Source organism: Propithecus coquereli, unplaced genomic scaffold, assembly GCF_000956105.1.
Source record: "Propithecus coquereli isolate 6110/MARCELLA unplaced genomic scaffold, Pcoq_1.0 Scaffold57, whole genome shotgun sequence".
NCBI classification, from domain to species: Eukaryota; Metazoa; Chordata; class Mammalia; order Primates; family Indriidae; genus Propithecus; species Propithecus coquereli.
Genome location: NW_012151618.1, coordinates 4,306,231 through 4,325,223, shown reverse-complemented (window position 1 = coordinate 4,325,223; position 18,993 = coordinate 4,306,231). Strand labels below are relative to the sequence as shown.

The 18,993-nt window shown below is 36.3% G+C and overlaps 2 protein-coding genes across 2 annotated transcripts in view; one reads left to right on the top strand and one right to left on the bottom strand.

Annotated features, from left to right (window-relative positions):
* Positions 1-1,669: 1,669 nt before the first annotated feature.
* Positions 1,670-8,264, bottom strand: LOC105821371 (chromosome unknown open reading frame, human C15orf65). Its single transcript, XM_012658066.1, has 2 exons — positions 8,014-8,264; positions 1,670-2,164 (listed from the first exon to the last, which is right to left on the bottom strand). Exons 1-2 carry the CDS (start codon positions 8,029-8,031, stop codon positions 1,817-1,819), a joined length of 366 nt encoding a protein of 121 aa, XP_012513520.1. The 5' UTR covers positions 8,032-8,264; the 3' UTR covers positions 1,670-1,816.
* Positions 8,265-8,282: 18 nt separating this feature from the next.
* The window catches only part of CCPG1 (cell cycle progression 1), a 48,180-nt gene continuing 37,469 nt past the window's right edge, over positions 8,283-18,993 (top strand). The window contains exon 1 of the mRNA XM_012658063.1: positions 8,283-8,573. The gene's annotated coding sequence lies outside the window, so the exon portion shown is untranslated. The remainder of the gene's footprint in view (positions 8,574-18,993) is intronic.

The following is an 18,993-nucleotide window of genomic DNA, read 5'->3' as shown; positions in this document are numbered from 1 at the left end:
TTAATATAATCTAATCTCCATTAGGGCTGCCTCCTAGTGCCTAGAATAGTCCCTGGATTTTAATAGGCACTGAATGACAGAGTACATAATAGCATTGCAGAAAACATGCTTGATTTTGAGATATTTTAGCAACAACTAAACAAAAAGGGCCTAACCACCTGCCATAGTAAAGAATTTTAGGTTAGAATCTAGATTTTACCTATTTTTAATATGAATTTACTTGCCACAAACTGGGTACCTACAGTGAAGGGGGAAAATGGTTTGTATAGTTTATTCAGGGAGAAAAGGCTGATAAACTCAAATTCTGTTGCATCTTTCACCTGGAAGTCTTGTGCAGTGGCTTGCTATTTGGTGTTTTAGAGGAAGTGAACAGAACTGATTTTTCTTGTTGCTTGTTGCCATTACCAGATACCAATTTTTAGAGCATTTGGAAGAAGTTGATGAGGTTGCAGAGTTTGAGCTGTTTCCTCACATCAATCCATTTTTATAATTAGAAGATTCAACTTTTCTTACCCCCTAATGACTCACAAGATTATTCCAATTGATGGTAATATCCTAAACCTGAAACCAACAGGGAAAAGTAACAGTGATTTTTTTTTTTAAAGTAAAGGTACTCAGACCCAACTGAACATATGGTTTTTGATGGCAGCTGAAATAAATCTCTGTGTACAGTAAATCACAGATCTTGAAGAATTGTACAGCCTATCAGCCACCAATGCTTACTTACACTATGTTAAAGATAATATCAAATTAATTGCATATATAAAAGTATACCACATTCTCTCATATCTTTGTACTTTTATACATATTCTGCCTGGAATGACTTTTCCTTTGATTTAACTTTATCTTCTCCAGGACATTTCTCCTGATCTCCTTGGTCTCTCAATTTTAGCAATTCTTTTTTTTTTCTTTTTTTCTGAAATAGGATCTTGTTGTTACCTGGGCTAGAGTACAGTGGCATGATCAAAGTTCACTGCAACCTTGAACTCCTGGGCTCAAGCAGTCAAGAGGCTGCCTCAGCCTCCTGAGTAGCTGAGACTACAGGTGAACACCATGGCACCCAGCTAAGTTTTTACAATTTTTTTATTTTTTTGTAGAGAGGCGGTCTCACTATGTTGCCCAAACTGATCTCAAGCTCTTGGCCTCAAGCGATCCTCCCGCTTCAGACTCCCAAAGTGCTGGGAGTATAGGCATGACCACCATGCTCAGCCGGTCACTATTATTAATTTGCTAATCTCATTCTCCCAAAATATTGTTAATCGAAATAATAAAAGACACTGTCTTTTATTTGTGTGTCTGCATATGCACAGTATAGTATGCTATAATGAAGTGTTAAATAAATATTTGCTAAATACATGAATGAATAAGTCTTCTCTTCTACCAGTCTACCAGTGGGAACTATCATTCCCCCTGACTTCTAAGCTATTATTTGAGATAACAGAAAAGTGGGAAATTATTGGTCAGAATTTTTCCTTAATTCATTTTTTTCTTGGAGCTCCTGTGTTCCTTTGTCTTGATAAATATACTCAGTAGGCAAGTGAGATCATGAAAACTTGTTGAAGTTTTTGGAGTACATATACAAAATAAAGGTAAGATACACTAAAACACTTTGTACCTTTTATTTTGCTACTTTGAACACATTTTATTTTTTAAAGTTACTGTCATTCAGTTATCAGTTGAAATGCTTTATTTCTTAAAGGTATTTTTAAAACTGATCCAAGTCTTTTTATATTCTAAATTAAGTATGCTTGCCTTAGATTTAAAACTCATTTTTGCTAGGTATATTTTTCTCTTAAATATACAAAGGAATATATTTTCATAGAGTATGTTGAAAATTAGGAAAATCAAGGGTTCTGGTTCTGTCAGGTGCAGTATTTAGAGTGTTATTTTGACAAAATCCAGTTGCTCTGATATGGTTTGAAAATGCTTGCTCCCTTGGAGAAAAATTGCAGGGAAAAAACTGTGGTATAGGTGAAAATTCACCATAATGACCTGAATTGGTTTTATACATAATCATCTGAGGTTTTGATAGTGAGGTTGCTGTACGAAGTGTCTTTGGGTCCAACATACATGAAAACACAGGATTGCCAGGGTTCACACAAGGAGGCAGCTGTTCAGATTTCATTTCTGTGTCAGAATTTAAAGGTGAAGTACTTTTCTTATCCTAAAAGATAAACACATAAAATCATTCTCAATTATAAAGTTCTAAAAAAATTAAAATTTAGCCCCATCTACTCCCCCTTTTCAGGAATCCTGTTCTTTTGAGAGCATAAAAGACTTCCTATTAAATGCTATTTCCTGTACAGAGCAAACTTGTCAAAAGTATGCATAAAATAGCTTTTTAAACATTCTGTATTAGAACTGTGAGAATTTATAAAAACATTTGTAAATCATGGGGAAAATTTGTAATTATCATAGTTGAAGAGGAAATACAGCTTGGTTTTAGAGTGAGAAAGGAACAAGATAAACATTCAGGGATCTTAGCCTGAGTGGGGAGGTGGGGAGCCATTAAGCAACTAATTACACAGCTAACTGAAAAATTACAATTGGGATAATTGCTATGAAGAAAAAAATAATAACACATTTAATGAAGACATAGTGGGGGTTTTAACCTAGTGTGTTTGGGGAGGTAGGGAACGCCATTCTGGTCAAGCACTATTAAATCTAAGACTGACTGGAAGGCAAGGAAGAAAAAGATAGAGGTGAGAACAAAGTGTGACCAACGTCAAGTAAGTTAGGGTAAAAATGTCTTGAGATGAGAATAGAAAGGCAGAGGCCAGATCTCTCAGGGTCTTGTTGACTATGTGAAAAATTTGAATCTTTATCGTAAAAGCAATGGAAAGCTATCGAAGAAAAGGAGGGCTATGATGTAACATAATTTTTATTAAAATTACTTTGGCTGCTGTTAGGGCCTTTTGAGGATGTGGAGAGGAACTGCAGTAGTGCATGTGATTAATGATGATGATTTATAGTAGGGCAGTAGCATAGAGATGGAGATAAGTAAATAAATTTGAAATATTCTGGAAGTAGAATTCACAGGATCTGGTGATTGACTCAAGATGGGTGGTGAAGAAGAGGGATAGATCTAGGATGACTTCAAGTTTTCTGTACACTTGGACTGCAATTTATATGTAAATTAGATTTATATATGCATATAAAACCAAAATATACCTGGGTAGGAAACATAACAGTAATTTAAAAAATGTAAATGAAAACCAGAGGGAGCATTTTGTTTTGTTTTTAATTATGATACACAAATTTGGCAGTGAAACAGAACTTTGCATTGATGATGGCCGGGTAAGTAAATATTACCAAGTCCCAAAAAAATTAACAAAATGAATCAAGAACTTTAAAAATGTCATGACTTTGAATCCTGAAATTTTAATTTTTTTTTTTTTTTTTTTTTAGACAGTCAAATTTAGCAGTGGGGTTTTGAATACCAACTTTAGTGACACTAATGTTAATAAGTTCTGATAACCCACTACCATCGGACCAGCCCTGAAATTTTAATTTTGAATTCTATCCTAAGAAACTTTACTGCAGAAAAAATTTAATGCACAGCATTACTTACAAAAGAACTAAAATGGGTATTGATTGGATGGACATTAATTTTAATTATATTGCTTATGTCAAAAGTACTGATAAATTACTTGAAAATAGTTTCTTAAATAGTTACGTTTCTTCAACCTTACATCGTGTAAAGTAAATATTATAATTATAAACTGAGGGGGTTCCCTAAAATTCTCTTAGTATAAATGGACTTTTTGTTTAATAAATTTCACTTTGGGATTATATCTATTAAATTTTTTGAAACGCTTGCAATGGCTAATCCTTTATAAACTCAATTTCATTGGCATTTCTAGTTGAGAAAATCATAAATACAAGTAAAAACCTTTATATATAATACATGGTCTTATAGCTATTTGTGTCTTACAAGTATTTGTGGCTGGTTATAATCCTAAAAAATAAAAATTTGCTAATGAGTTGAAATGAACCTGAGTTAAAATGTTTCTCCACAAAACATTCCTAAAGGCCAGTGTTTAATTTAAAGTACCATAAAACCATATTCAATCTACTCTTTAGTCAACTTTACTATTAATGTTCTACCTGACAGTGTCCCTAATAACTTTTTGAAAGTATTTTTCTGTGAATAAGGGTTTTTAAAATATGAATCAGGTACGAAGGAATGTGCCTAGAGTCCTAGCTACTCCGGAAGGTGAGGCTGGAGGATTATTTGAGCCCAGGAGTTGGAGGCTACAGTGAGCTATGATCCCACCATTGCACTCCAGCCTGGGTGACACACCAAGACCCCATTTCTTTAAAAAAAAAAAAAAAAAAAAGGTGGCTGGGTCAGTGACAACTAGAATATCTATCTAGACAAGATAGATATTCATGAAATAATGCTCTTATTTCCTCCTAAGAACTGACCAGTAAAGGAGATTTTTCTGAGGCAAAAGATTAAAGGCTCTCAGCTCAAGATGACAATAGAACAACTGAAGAAATGAACAGTAACCTAGAAAGTGGGAGGAAAAAAAACCACCAGCAATTTTATCTCTAACACCTGTACTTGCAAAAGGGAATTTTTACTATAGGAACAAAAAGACTTTTTCCCCTGGTAGCATAACAACAGCAAAAGGAGCACTCTTGGATTAGATTTTCAAAAAGCCATCAAGTGATCTAAAAGATTTGTTAAAAGGGTTTAAAGGAGCTCTTCTGAAAAGTTTCTTTGCCTATGATTTTAAAGCAAAACATGAGAACATAGTATAAAACATTATGATACTGCCTCATTTTATAAACTGTATAAGTTTATAAACTTTTTTGTTTTTTTTTTGAGACAGAATCTCATTCTGTCCCCCCGGGCTAGAGTGCCGTGGCATCAGCCTAGCTCACAGCAACCTCAAACCCCTGGGCTCAAGCAATCCTGCCTCAGCCTCCCTAGGAGCTGGGACTATAGGCGTGCACCACTGCGCCCGGCTAATTTTCTGTTTTTAGTAGAGATGAGATCTCGCTCTTGCTCAGCCTGGTCTCAAACCCCTGGCCTCAAACCCCTGGCCTCAACTGATCCTCCCGCCCCGGCCTCCTAGAGTGGTAGGATTATAGGGGTGAGCCACTGCCCTCAGCCAAGATTCTGCATTTCTAACAAAGTCCCAGGTGATACTCATGCTGCTGGTCACTGGATCACACTTTGAATACTGGGCTACACACTTGTTATGAAAGATGTGGCTAAACTGCAGCCAGGAGTTAAAGGGGCCTTTGGGGGACAGGCCGAGAGGTGTGGGGATTTGGAGAGGAAGGGAATGAATTATAGGGCCAGATAATAATGACAGCTGCATGGATTATACAGGAACATGTCAACATGTCAAGCAGGTTGATTCGGAAACTTGTTTTAATTTGTATACCTTCTGTTGTAAGAGTTATAAAAAGCACAAATTGGGTGTCACCAGTTCTGGATTCTAATGTTGGCACTGATAATAGCAGTATGACTTTGATGAAATTATTTTACAAGGATTCAAATTCCTTGTCTATAAATATAAAACAAAGGAAATGCATTAGATGGGTTTGTTTTCTAATTTGAGAACTCAGATATCAGGGTTGTCCAAATGTAGCAATAGGAAACTAAGACCAACCTGGGCAATATAGCAAGACCCCATGTCTAAAAAAAAAAAAAAAAATCTGGCCAGGGACGTGGTAGCACATGCCTGTAGTCCTAGCTACTTGGGAGGCTGAGGCAGGAAGATTGCTTGAGCCCAGGAGTTCGAGGTTACTGTGAGTTATGATTGTACCACTAAACTCCAGCCTGGGCAGTAAGTGAGACCCTGTATCTTAAAAAAAAAAAAAAAAAGTTATTTTATAAAATAAATAACCTAATAGTGGTTGGCAGGGTACTAACTGTGACTTTTAAAGGTTGAATTATATAGAAGATTGTTTGTATGCATTAAAGTTCTATTCTTTTTCCGTAAACTCTTGTCATTCATGGTGCTGAGGCACTTTAAAATCACTATATAAATGGAATCAATTTTTACTATTTTTATTTTTGTAGGTTTGCCTCAGTGTTTATGTATGATCTTCCACTTCTGAAATTTATAGGTTAGTAACACTTTATATTAATTTATTACAGTTTACTAATAGTCAATTTGTTTTAAATATCAAAAGCAGAGACATTGGATGATAGTAAATAGTAAATCACAAGAATCCTAAGATTTTGATGGTATCTCAACAGGTCAGCTTTCTCAAAATGTTTAAGTTTCCTCAGCACAGGGGAAAAGTTTTATAGATTGAAGTTGGCTGGCCTGTCTGACTTTTGGGAAAAAGCGACACCCTAACTTACTTTTATGGGCACCTAGGCTGGTTGCCCTGGGTAACCCATGGTTTTTGTTTTTTTTTGTTTTTGGTTGTCACAGTCATTAGTACTATCCCTTCAGTTACTGAGAAAAAAAATTTTTTTTTTCATCAAATCACCCTCTCTACTACTGGCTCTAAAATTCTGATCAGCCTTGGCTCAAAACATAAGACAGAAAACCAAATTTTCAAAACAGAAATCAAGTTAATTGATAAACTTCATTGGCATAATTAGTACCATAAAATCTTGAAAAGTTAGTATATACTGAAATCTTTTAGATCTCCAGGATAATTCACAAATGTTTATAGATTCAGAAACAAAATACCCATAGATCTTATTTTACATCATTGACTCTGACCACCGCAGCTTTCTTATTTGGGTTTTACCTTCTTCAAACCTGATATTCTTAAAGTGTGGAGTTCAAACTAGATACAGTTAAAAACAAAACAAACAGCCTGATACAACGAATAATAAAAGGATTACTTTAAAGTCTGCCAGATAAAGTATATAAGCAACTGTCTGTGATTTACTTAAGGATAAAAAGGTTAGTTAAAATTGCAAATGAGAGCTGGGCATGGTGGCTCACACCTATAATCCCAGCACTTTGGGAGGTGGAGGCAGGAGACTGGCTTGAGGCCAAGAGTTGAGACCAGCCTGGGCAAATGGGCAAGGCACCTTCTCCACAAAAAATAAAAAAATCAGGTAGGCGTGGTGGCGCATGCACGTAGTCCTAGCTACTCCAGTGGCTGAGATGGGAGGATCTATTGAGCCCAGGAGTTTGAAGCTGCAGTGAGGTAGGATCTTATCATTTCCCCACTGCACTCCTGGATCTTGTCTCTAAAAAATGCAAATGATCCTTTTAAAAGAGATTGTCTTAAAATTGGCCAGTGAAAATGCCTTGAAAAGTATAAACATCTACAAATAGATGATATTAGCTGTCTTACTAATTTAATTTTCAGGTTCTCCTTAAGTTAGAGAAAGCCAGGCCACTTTAAGTTTTCAAAGTCCTTTGGTATAAAAACACATTTATTAAAAAAGAAAAATAAAAACAAGCCACTAAATAATAAAAATTGTTATTACAGAATCGGTAATTATAAAATTAAAAATTGCTTTTTCTTTTTTGGTGTCACATTCGATGTTAAATATAGTTAACACAAAAGCAAAAATAAAAAACAAAAAAATGTCTAATTTTGAGGCACCCTTTTCTCTCTGCTTAGGCCCACCATCGTCGTCGTAATGCTTTCCTTTTTCATTTATTTACTTGTGTCACAACTGGGAACAGACAATCCATTGCTGCCATCACCAGTGAGTATAAGTGCACCATATCCTGTTTTCTTCTTACCCTTTTTTTGTACAAGGCACAATGTAAATAAATCTACAATTAAAAAGGTAACATTTTTCTTGTTCAAAATCATCACTGGACAGTTTGCAGTGGAATACGAGTGCGTACCATTCCGGATCGTCTTTATACCTACAGAGGCAATTCTGATTTAATGAAACATGCATTTGCATTTGTAAGTGTAAATGCTCCCTCATCTCCCAGAAAGGTGCTTTTGGGGGGGTGGGGGGTGGGAGGTGGGAGGTGATGGGGGTGTGGCAGTGGGTAGTGACTCAAATTATACTAAAGAATACCAACATTCAAAAACATCTAGATTTCTGTTTAGACTTCTCACCCAGTTGCAGTCCGTCATTCTCACTTTGTTAATTTTTTCGGCAAACGTAGCCTTTTCGAGCAGCAGATAGCACGAAAGCCGGCGAGCGCCCAGGGACGCGGCCTTTTAACTGCACCCAATTAAAGTAGCAAAGAGAAGATGGGTCGTTGGCTGGATCAGTATGTATGAATCCGTTTTATCCAGGGAGCTGTTTTCCCGGGTGAAATCGCAAATGCTTTCTAGTGGTTGCAGTTCGTCTCCATAGCAACTGGCCGCGGGCGCCGGGGCCCGGATGTTGTGAGGATCCGCGGCCGCCTGGCCTAGCTTCCTGTAGCCTCCCTGGGGCGGGCTGCGCTCCTCTTCGGGAGTCGTAGTTCTTTCCTCCGCTACTATCCCGCATGAGACTCGGGCGGGACTGCAAGTCCCGGCATGCGCTGCGACGCCCTGCCGGCCTCCGCCTTTGGGCTGCAGACGTCTGGGAGCAGGTTGTTTTTATGAGAGGCGTCACTGGCGCCTGGTGCCGTGACCGCCGCCACCGTGACAGCCGGCGCAATCGGGAGGAGGTGGCGCTGCCCCTTCAGGTGCGGTACTGGGCGGCTTTAAGCCCTGGGAAAGGGTTCGGGGCCAACCGTCGGGTTCCCTGGCTGGCACCCTCGGCTCAGCAGCCTCGCGAGGGCAGTGGCGGGGTCTCCCTTTTAGGCGGGGGCTGCTTAGGCGGGGACTTGACCCTTGGCGTCTGGCATGCGCGCCCTCAAGGGCCACATCCTCAGGCTGTGAGTCCACAGCCCCCGAAGCCGAAGCGGGCCCTTGAAGCGTCGGGTCTTGTGGTTCTGCAGCCTCCGAACCCCGCGTGCAGCCTCGAGCTGTGCGCCAAGGGTTGGGGAGCTGGTGGCTCAGGGCACCTTCCTTCCTTCAGTGGGGTGGCTTGGGACGCTTCTTGGTCCTGATGAGAATCCATATGGTAAAATGTTATGTGCGTCATTCTGTCGGGTTTTCTGCCAGCCTATCTTTTTTGGTGACGTTAGAGCCCCGTGATGCCAGGAATAGAAAGATTAAGTATTAAATAATGCAGCTGAGACTTCTGCTTATACGCCTGCTTGATAATGATCAAATCCACTTCATTTTCTTTCTTCCCCTCTACAGGCCCCCTTTAGCGATTGGTCTTCCTAATCGATTTGTCCTCTGTAGCAGCTGTCCCACTAAGTGCATTCTGCGCGTTATATGTTTATCTCTGTTTAATGAAGCCAACTCTGCCACTGGGGGTGCTGATTTTAACGAACTCATCCAATTAAGTTATTTTGTTGAATGGTGAAATTTGCAGTTTTCCACTATAGCTTTATTAAAAAACAGAATGGGCCTTTCTTCTAGCTAGAATAGGTAACTAGTAGTACCAATTTTAGGAGATTTGCCTCCTCCAGTAAGGTCACATCCACTGGATAGTGCTTGAAATGTCACTATTAATGCATCGTATCTTTGGCTTCAGGTTTGAATCTTATTAGATCCCACGTGTCTCAGAGGATAGTTAACACACATAGCCAATGTGAATGGCTTACTGTTCTTTCCTGGCCTCAGGTCATAGAGGGGAAGGGTCGGAGAAAGAGTATTATTCTAATGCATATTTTTTAACTGTTTTACACCAAGGATGGGATTCCAAAGAATCTACTAACAGTTGCTCCCAAATACAGTTTGAGAGTGTGGGAAGACTCATTTTTAAATGAAAATAAGTTAGACAATACTGTAATTCCAATTTTATAAAGTAAACCATAGAACAGGAAGTGAATCTATTTCTATTAGAAATGATTCAAAGGATATTCACATTTATAAAGTGATTCTCTAGTGAAACTACAAATGATTTTTTTTTCCTTATACTTTTCTGTAGGAAAAAATTTTTAAAGAGGATGCGATTGTTACAGCTCTTTGAGAATTTGTCTAACAAATTCTAGACAGGTTACTGGAAAGCCCCTAAGTGAAAAAAAAAAAAAAAAAAAAGGCCGGCAGTAATTCCAATTGTATGGACTCTTTTAACATTATTTTAAAAAGTAAATAAGCAACAATAGTAAAAAGCACAGGCAGAATCCCTGTTGCTGCCTCCCTCCACAGACTGTGTGAATTTAAATGTAACTTATTTGGAGAGAAGAGACAAGAAATGGATTAGTTGGACTGGAAAAAATAAAAAACAGGACAATAATTCTTAGCATTTGCACATACCATCTTTTGATCTGATTTCTTTTCACCCTGTGCAGTAAAATCAAAGGCAAAAGTGCTTAGCTTTTTTAATTAAGGATGGGTAATCTTGATTATTCCTGTAAATACATCAGGTCACGAAACGTCCCACATATGAATCTACTGAAAAGATCTGGATGTAGCAAAATTTGTTTATTATTTTTAAGTATTTGCCAGTGGAAATAAAGTTTTGCAGTTATTATAACTGGGCATTTTAAGCTTGTTAACATTGAATCACTTTGTTAACATTGAATGAGCATGTTTTATATGTCTGATATTTTGGATTATCTTTGCTTTTATTTTTAATTATGGTTATGTTGGATATGGACAGGTAAGTAGCGTAATTCGGTAGCCTACATTTTGTTTTCTGTCAAAAGAAAAGGGCCACATCGTTCTCCCATAGGAATACCCTGTGCATTTTTGCTATTATGAACCTTGAAAAAAATTGAAGTTTTACCTCAATGCCAAGTGTCCATTAACTCTTAATAAAAATATCTGTTCTAAAATTATGTTCTTATCCAAGTTAAGATTTTAAAAAATTAGATGAGTATGAACTGCTAAAATCATAGATGTAGTAGTTTTTTAACATGTTAAGAACATGGACAGAGCAGCAAGGCCTGTTAAGCCCAGGATATTTTAAAACAGAAAATGCAGACTCATCTAACAATACACAACTACTAGAGTGTGAATTGTTTTTGTGTTTGTGTGTGGTGAAGGTGAGGAAGTTGCTATAATCTAAGTGATGACTATTACATTTTCAAGAATTTCCTTCCTTGCAGTTCTGCAATTTTGACTAGATTAAAACAGTTAAAAAATTTAAGTTGGCTTCAAAGATCATTTCTAATGCATTGCAACAGATATACTTACCTAAATTATCTCTCAATTTGAATCTAAAATTTAGCCCTATAATGTGGGAAGAATTGCAACTAACTGATAAAGGATTTTTTTTTTTTTTTTAACACATCAACTGCCATGAGAGTTGTATTTAACTCACTCTAGTTTTGACCCTGGAGCCACATGAAGCATACATAAAATCTTATTTGTTGATGTTCTAATTGTTATAGTCAATGTTGACAATTCTAAAAATGTGGATTAAATAAAATGGAAGTTGATAAATTTCATTTTTCTATTCATGTTTACCTTTAAATTACACTTGAAGTTTTTATTCTGTTTTTGTAATAAAACACTGTGGCTCCAAGGCAAAGTTTCTGATATTTTTGTGTGGTTGTCATGTGTTAAAGGACATTTAATGTTTGGGACGCTCTTTAAGGGCCTATAGTGTTATCTGAGGAAGTATTAGAAAGTAAGTAAGGTGAATTAAAGATTTTCTGTCATCACAGAAAGTAAAAAATCTGTTTTTTTAAGGACTTGTTTATAAATCACTGTTCTAAAACTTTACTCCTGGTTCATGTTGCCAGTATGATGAAATGTTAAAAAGAGCAATGGATTGGGAATCAGAAGATTTTTAATATTAGGTGTTGAGCAAGCAATTTCATTTATAAGTCCCTATTTGGTTTCATTTGTAAGTTGTAATTAATAGCCAGTTACCTTACTTAATGGGGTATTTGCGAAGATCAAATCAGATTTGAAAATAAAATCACTTTGTAAGTGGCAGAGTTTCCTGCCCATATAAAGTATTATTGGCCTGTGTAATTGACATTTATGTAGAGCATATTATATATTTGATGTATAGTGACTTTATGTGATATGTACTTTCTGACTGGAAAGTTTGATTAAAAAAAATCAAATGAAGCATACTATACTTTTGAAGTGTGATGATGACGTGATATATATGTTTTGAGCAGGTTTGATGAAAAAAAGTCAAAAGGGGGACTTCATTTTCTTTCTTGGTAGGGCTTGGTGGCTTTTTCTAGACTGAAGAAAACCTGGCTCCTGTCCTGACTGTGACTTTGCACCCTGCTGCATTAAAGGTCTTGAAATTGCAGTGTACTTCTGTGGTTGGACTTTTAATTTTGGTTTTGATTTGTTTTAATCTCTTATCTATAAGTGTAAGAAAGATCATTAGTCTAATTTAACAGTAGGAAGTAGCTGTTTTTAATGTTCCAAAATGGGACTTTAAGTTGATTTCATGAACAATGAGACTGCATGGAATATAAAATCCCAGGTCCTCTAAGAGATACGTTACATGTGTAATCGTTGGTCTTTGAGCCAAAGAAATAATGTAGAATTTAGAGGCCTTCTTCTGGGGAAGTCATCCCTGGCAATTAGAGGATCTGACCCTTGAAATTTCAAGTTAGGTTGACATTTAGAACATTCAAGTAAAAAAAGTCTTTTGGAAACTTATCAATAAAATTTGAGGACTTTATCACAGTAAATATAGGTAAGTGAAAATAAAAGGCAAAGAAATATATAATGTATCATGGGTTGGTAATGACTGCTTATATAATTAGTTGATAACTCATATAACATGTTTATTAGCATTTTATCTATACTACTACCAGAAACAGTGGATGTATATTCATCTATTTTGTAATAAGTTATACAAAACTTTAACAAATAAAAAACAATAAAAATGTATAAAATCCCTTTATTTTCCAGCTTTCCTTCCCAAATGAAAAATGGAAGACAGCTGTAAGAAAATTAGGAAGAATTATCCTTTTGTGAAAAGGATGTTTAAAATAAACAAAAATATAGATATGTAATGGAAATGTATTTTTTAACAAGTAAGGAAAATTTTTTTTTTTTTTATCTTGAGAATAGAGGAAAATGAAGAGCCAGAACACAGTAGTTGTACTTATCTATAAAAGGGAGAAAGGCCACCAGGGGCTGGTAATGCTCAAGTGACGGCAGTATACTTATATTTCTGTTAGCCCTTTCAGGCTTTTAAAACTTAGGATATAACAATCCTGGAAAGTTGGGATTTTTCTCAGAATGAAAATAACCTGATGAAAGGAATATTTCCATGCTCTTAACAGCAGTTATCTTAATTTTTCCCCAGTGTTTTGAGTTCTTACTGTTTACTCATTTTATTTCAAACTTTTAAAAATCAGACGTATAGTTTCTTTTAGATTGAGTCAAAAAAGGATATATTCGCCCCTTAGTATCTGTAGGAGATTGGTTCCAGGATGTCCTGTGAATACTAAAATCCTAGGATGCTCAAATACCTGATATAAAACGGTGTGGTATTTGCCCATAACCTACACACATCCTCCTATATTGTTTAAATCATCTCCAGGTTACTTATAATACCTAATGAAATGTAAATGCTGAGTAAATAGTTGTTATACTGTATTGTTGAGGGAATAATGACAAGGAAAAAGGATCTGTACATGTTCAGTACAGACACAATTTTTTAAGAAACTATTTTTGATCTGAGGTTAGTTGAATCCATGGATGCAGGACCCATAGATAGGGAGAGATGATTGTAATTTTATCTTCCAATATGACAGTAGTTGGTTTTTGTTTCCCAATTTGAGGGGTCTTACATCATAGAAGGAACCTTGTGAAGTAATTGTGTATTGACTCACTTCTGTTGCAAAATTTATTTTCTAGATTGAAAGGTTAATCTTCTGTATGTAACAGCAGATTACTGCCTCTTTTTGGGCATAGATAAAGTGAAATTATTCATCCTTTTCCAGATTTTTCCAGATACCTATCTTTAGTGATAGATTTCAGTGTTTTCTCACTCCATGAGAATTGGAGAGCCTTGCTTGCTATGGATGGGTTATCTTTGCATTCACTTTCATGATGAATATAACCAAGAAGCAGGACAGTCATAGTATTGTATGTCACAGGTTATTTTCCCAGTGTAACATTGATATTTATTTATAGTGACTTTGCTGGGCGTGGTGGCCCATGCCTGTAATCCCAGAACTTTGGGAGGCAGGAGGATTGCTTCAGGCCAGGAGTTCAAGACCAGCCTGGGCAACACAGTGAGATCTTGCCTCTACCAAAAAAAAAAAAAAAATTTAACCAGGCATGATGGGGCATGCTTGTAGTCCTGTCTACTCAGGAGCCCGAGGTAGGAGGATCGCCTGAGCCTATGAGTAGTTCAAGGCTCCGGTGTGTTAATGACTGCACCACTGTACTCCAGCCTGGGTAGCAGAATGAGACCCTGTTTCAAAAAAGAAAAAAAAAGAAAATTACCTCTGCCATATGCCACAGGTATTTTCCTGGTATATCATTCATATTTATTTATAGTGACTTGGCAAACAAGTTTGTGATTTTTAATCAATCAATCAATCAATCAATTAATTTAGAGTTGAGGCCTGGATATGTTGCCCAGGCTGGAATGCAACGGCTATTCACAGGTGTGATTATAGCGTACTACAGCCTCAAATTCCTGTCAATCCTCCTGCTTCAGCTTTACGAGTAGCTGGGACTATGGGGACATGCCACCATGACTGGCTTTATGATTTTTATATAGTAAAATCTTTTCCTTTATAATTTCTGGGTTTTGTGTAAAATTTAAAAAGATCATCTTCTTTACCCCCAGGATTATAAAACTGAGTCCTTTTGTGGTTTTGTTTTATATATTTAAATCTTTGAGCCATAGTTTTACCACATGGTCTTAAAAATTTTATGAAGACTTACTATATTAATAATGCTGACTTTTCACAAGGCGAACAAGATATTATTCTGAAAGTCTTTTTTGTTTGTTTTGTTATGCTCACAGTTATGGTTTATAACAGAAAAAGACACATTATAATCAGCAAAGGAAAAAGGTGCATATATGGTGGAGTCCAGGAAAAGCCAGCTGCAAGTTTCCAGTTGTCCTTCTGAAAGTTTAGTGGAGGCTGTGATTACTGAGTAATACAACTTGGCAAACAAACGAAAACTGATCATTTTTTTCCTTTGGGAGGAAGGAGAGAGAAAATAGTGAAATTTGCTTTCTTTTAAAATTCAAAAGCTTTTTTTAATAGGAAAGTGACTCTTATTTGGCATTTCTTTCATCCTCTGTTTTCCCACCTACCATAGGAAGCTTTTGTGCTGTGCTTTGAGAATCCAGAATGTGTATCCAGCACTTAGTTTGCATATTTAGAATTGCCTGTCAAATGTTTTGTCTCATGATGCTGTTTGGAAAGCAACTTAACTGACCCCACCTTGGTTAAAATATACTGCAGATTTATCTGCTTGTAACGGTTATAAAGCCCTACAAGAACTTACAGTCTTTTTCAGATAAAGGGTTTGCTTGGCTATTCTGGCCCATAAGCCTTGTAATCTACAACTTCCCCAGCCAGATAGTATTTTTGTTTCCCACAACACAAAGTCCTAGTGGTTACAAGACACTCCTAACCCAGGTTTATTTATTGCCAGATTTGGGAGACTGGAATAAAGGCAACGTTGTAGTAATTGTAGAGGGTTTAAAAGAACCCTTCACTTAAGATTAGACTAGAAAAAAGAAAGCTATGCAGTGAAAGTTTCTCTCCTCCCACAATGAACGAGATTGAAGACTACTTTCTCTCTGAAAGGAACACATTTCTCACCATTTAACTCCAGAAGCATTTATGTCAAAACACTTTTTTAAAATGTGGATTTGTGCCAAATTACCATAAAACACAGTGACAATAACAGTTTTAGATGTTTACTTGGATAGTAAAAGTCTTATGACTTTTTTCCTGCATCGCTATTTTTCACTATATTGAAAGCCCATCAACAATGTAAACATTCACTAATAGGGAAATAAATAAACTATGATAAGTATACATTATATTATATAGTCATTAAAAGTCATTTTTCGAATATTTTTTAAAAACATTAAATAAATTTTTTTAAGCAGTTAAGTGGGAAAAGTAAGGTAGAAAACTCTTTGACCCCAGTGCTTTATAAAACGTGTGGAAGCATGTGTCTCAGGTGCATTTAAATCAAATTTGCAGCAAACATAATTTGTATCTCCACTATTAGGAAAGACTTTCTTTACCCATGCTTTTTGTTGCCTTCGCACATGCTCTTCATTTTGCTTGAAATCCCCTCCTCACTCTTTACCTGCATATTTTACTCCTGTTTGTCCTCACCTTGCATTATTGCCCAATCATCAGAATCTTTGTTGAGCCCTAAAGCAGGGGTCCCTAACCTATGGTGAGTTGTATAATTATTTCATTATATATTACAATGTAATAATAGAAATAAAGTGGGCAATGCATGTAATGCGCTTGAATCATCCTGAAACCATCCTCCCCACACTCCTCCATGGAAAGGTTGTCTTCCATGAAAATGGTCTTTGGTGTCAAAAAGGTTGGGGACCGCTGCCCTAAAGGATAATAGTTAAAATGGTTTAGAACAGTGCTGTATAGTTGGTGCTCAATAAATATTTGTTGAGTGAATGTGAATATATGAGTGAATTTATCTCTACAACTTGTAGAGATAGATTAAACACAGCAAGGTAACAGAAATAGAAGAGAAAAATGAGATAAAGGGAAAATAGAGATAAGGATTATAAAATGGAACCAAAAATCAAGATATTACTCTACACAAAATATATACTATGAGAACCTATATTCTTCCTAAGGCCAGGTAATAGGAGGTAAAACTCTTCAATTAAGCCAACTGCTCAGGGTAAGTACAGTAATTATAATACCAAAATCAAAGAAAATTTCTACTGAGGGTTGTTCTAAAGAAGGTGCTTGTGTTATGAACTATGCTTACTAACAGTTTCAAGGGACACAATAATGGAGTTTAGTAGGGCTCTTTTTTTTTTTGGTGACTCTTAATATAGATTGGTGGCATCACAGCAAAGCAAAGTTTAGGTTAAGATTAAGGTATAACACTTTTATGGGGGCTGTCTGTGCTACTCAATTGGAAACAGTAAAATGCCTTTGAGGAGATCTCAGTTAAGCTTCACAATCTTCAATACTACAAATGAGATCATCTTCAATATTCCATTCAAGAAGGGTGGTTTCCTGGTAGACATGAAAGAGTATCACCATTTCTGGCTGCTGAAAGCAAGATGAAGTGGTAGCAGGCCAAGCAGAGCTGGAGACCTTCATTCTTTTGCTTAATAGACTGTGTCAGTCGTTGGTAAGAGGTCCTTTTAGAGCTCAGGAGTCCAGGAGCAGGTGAGACCACTGGGAGTAGTGTAGGATTAGCTATCACCCAATTTTCCTTCTTTGCTACTGGAGACTATTAGAAAGCTAAAGAGTGGGCAGCTACTCCCCATACTTAGCTGTGGATGAAATTGTTAGGTAATAGTGGAGTTGTTAAGCTTTTCTGCTTTGGCCCGTTCATTGTCGTGTTTGATGATATTAGTGGCCTTAAATACTTCTTGAAAGTAGGCAAGATTAAGAAATACTCTTAATTACACTGAGTTTAACAGAGGCAAGTTTTGAGGTGGAACTAGACCTGAAATTAGACCTGAAGCTCATTACTATTTCTGATCCTTTTAGTCCCTGATCTGTATGTTCTCTACTGTAGATAAAATAGAATGATGAGAGATTAATAAGTATGTATTGCATGGCTTTTTCTTGCTAGTAGAGTGTAATTAAAATTTTTAGGCTATTATAAAGACATTAAAAATAAAATTGGAGTGATTTATCAGAACTTTGAACTTAATACTAATTAGTAAAGTAACTCAAGAAAAAAGTAAGTAATATAAGCTACCATTAGGTGTGTTATGCTAAGAAGCACAGACGGTAAATGCTGTAGATTCAGAGGAAGGTGAAATCAGTGTGTGTCAGAAACAGTGATCTAGGAAAACTTCACAGAGGAGGACTGAGGCTTAAATATAGAAATCAGAGTAAAGGAAAGAGAAAAGTATCCCAGAAGTGAAGACATGGAGGTAGGGATGTCCATTTTATGTTCAGAAGACAGCAAGTGGATTACTTTGACCAGATGAGATAGTTGAGGAGGACAGCTAATCCAATTGCAAGCTAGGTTAGAACCAGATGGTGAAAGCTTTTCAATGTCACACTAAGGAATTTGACTTTATTATACAGAATACTTATTCTCAAGGTATTCCCACTGAAGGGGGAGACTCTTTAGTGGGAAGAAAAAAAAATTAGCAGTGGGAATAAGAGTTGTATGTAATGTGCAGTCTATTTCATCTTTGCCTGTATGTTTATAGAGTAGTTGTGTGTGTTTAGGGAAAGATCAGGGATGGTGTTGAAAAATGGTACTATACAAAGCCATGAATACAATAGTAACTAAAACAGCATTGTATTAATGCAGGAATAGAAAATAGATCAGTGGAACAGAACAGCGAACATAAAAACTGATTCATAAATATGTGGGACTTTATATGCCAAAGGCTAGCATTTCAAATCAGAAAAAGTATGGAATATTTAATAATTGGGATAATTTCTACTTCACACCAAAAGAAAAAAATCCAGATGTGTGAATTAAACAGCTAAATGTAAAAGTCAAAATTCTGGAAGAGAATTAGTAGAAAATAAAAGGAGAAAAATTTTATAATCTTGGGAGTAGGAAAAACTTTCTGAAACAAGATACAAAATCTAGATGTTATAAAAGGACACCCTATTTATCAGCCTCTGTATTTAACTGCATAAAATTTGAAAACATAATAAAAGATGCCTTAAAAAAATTTTTGAAGCATGCTAGAAGAAAATATTTGCAATAGGTATAACAATGAATTCCTAACCCAGTTTATAAAGAAGTGCAGATCAGTAAAGACAACTCACTAGGAAAGTGAACATAACAATATAGATACCTCACAGAAAAGGGGAGAAGGCTAGTCAATAAACATAAGATGCACAATCCCACTAAAGTAATCTGGGAAATGTAGAATACAGAGTTCATTATTTTGCTCATGAGATAAGCAGAAATTGCAGGTGGTTGTTAGTCTGTTGGTGGGGCTGTGGCTAA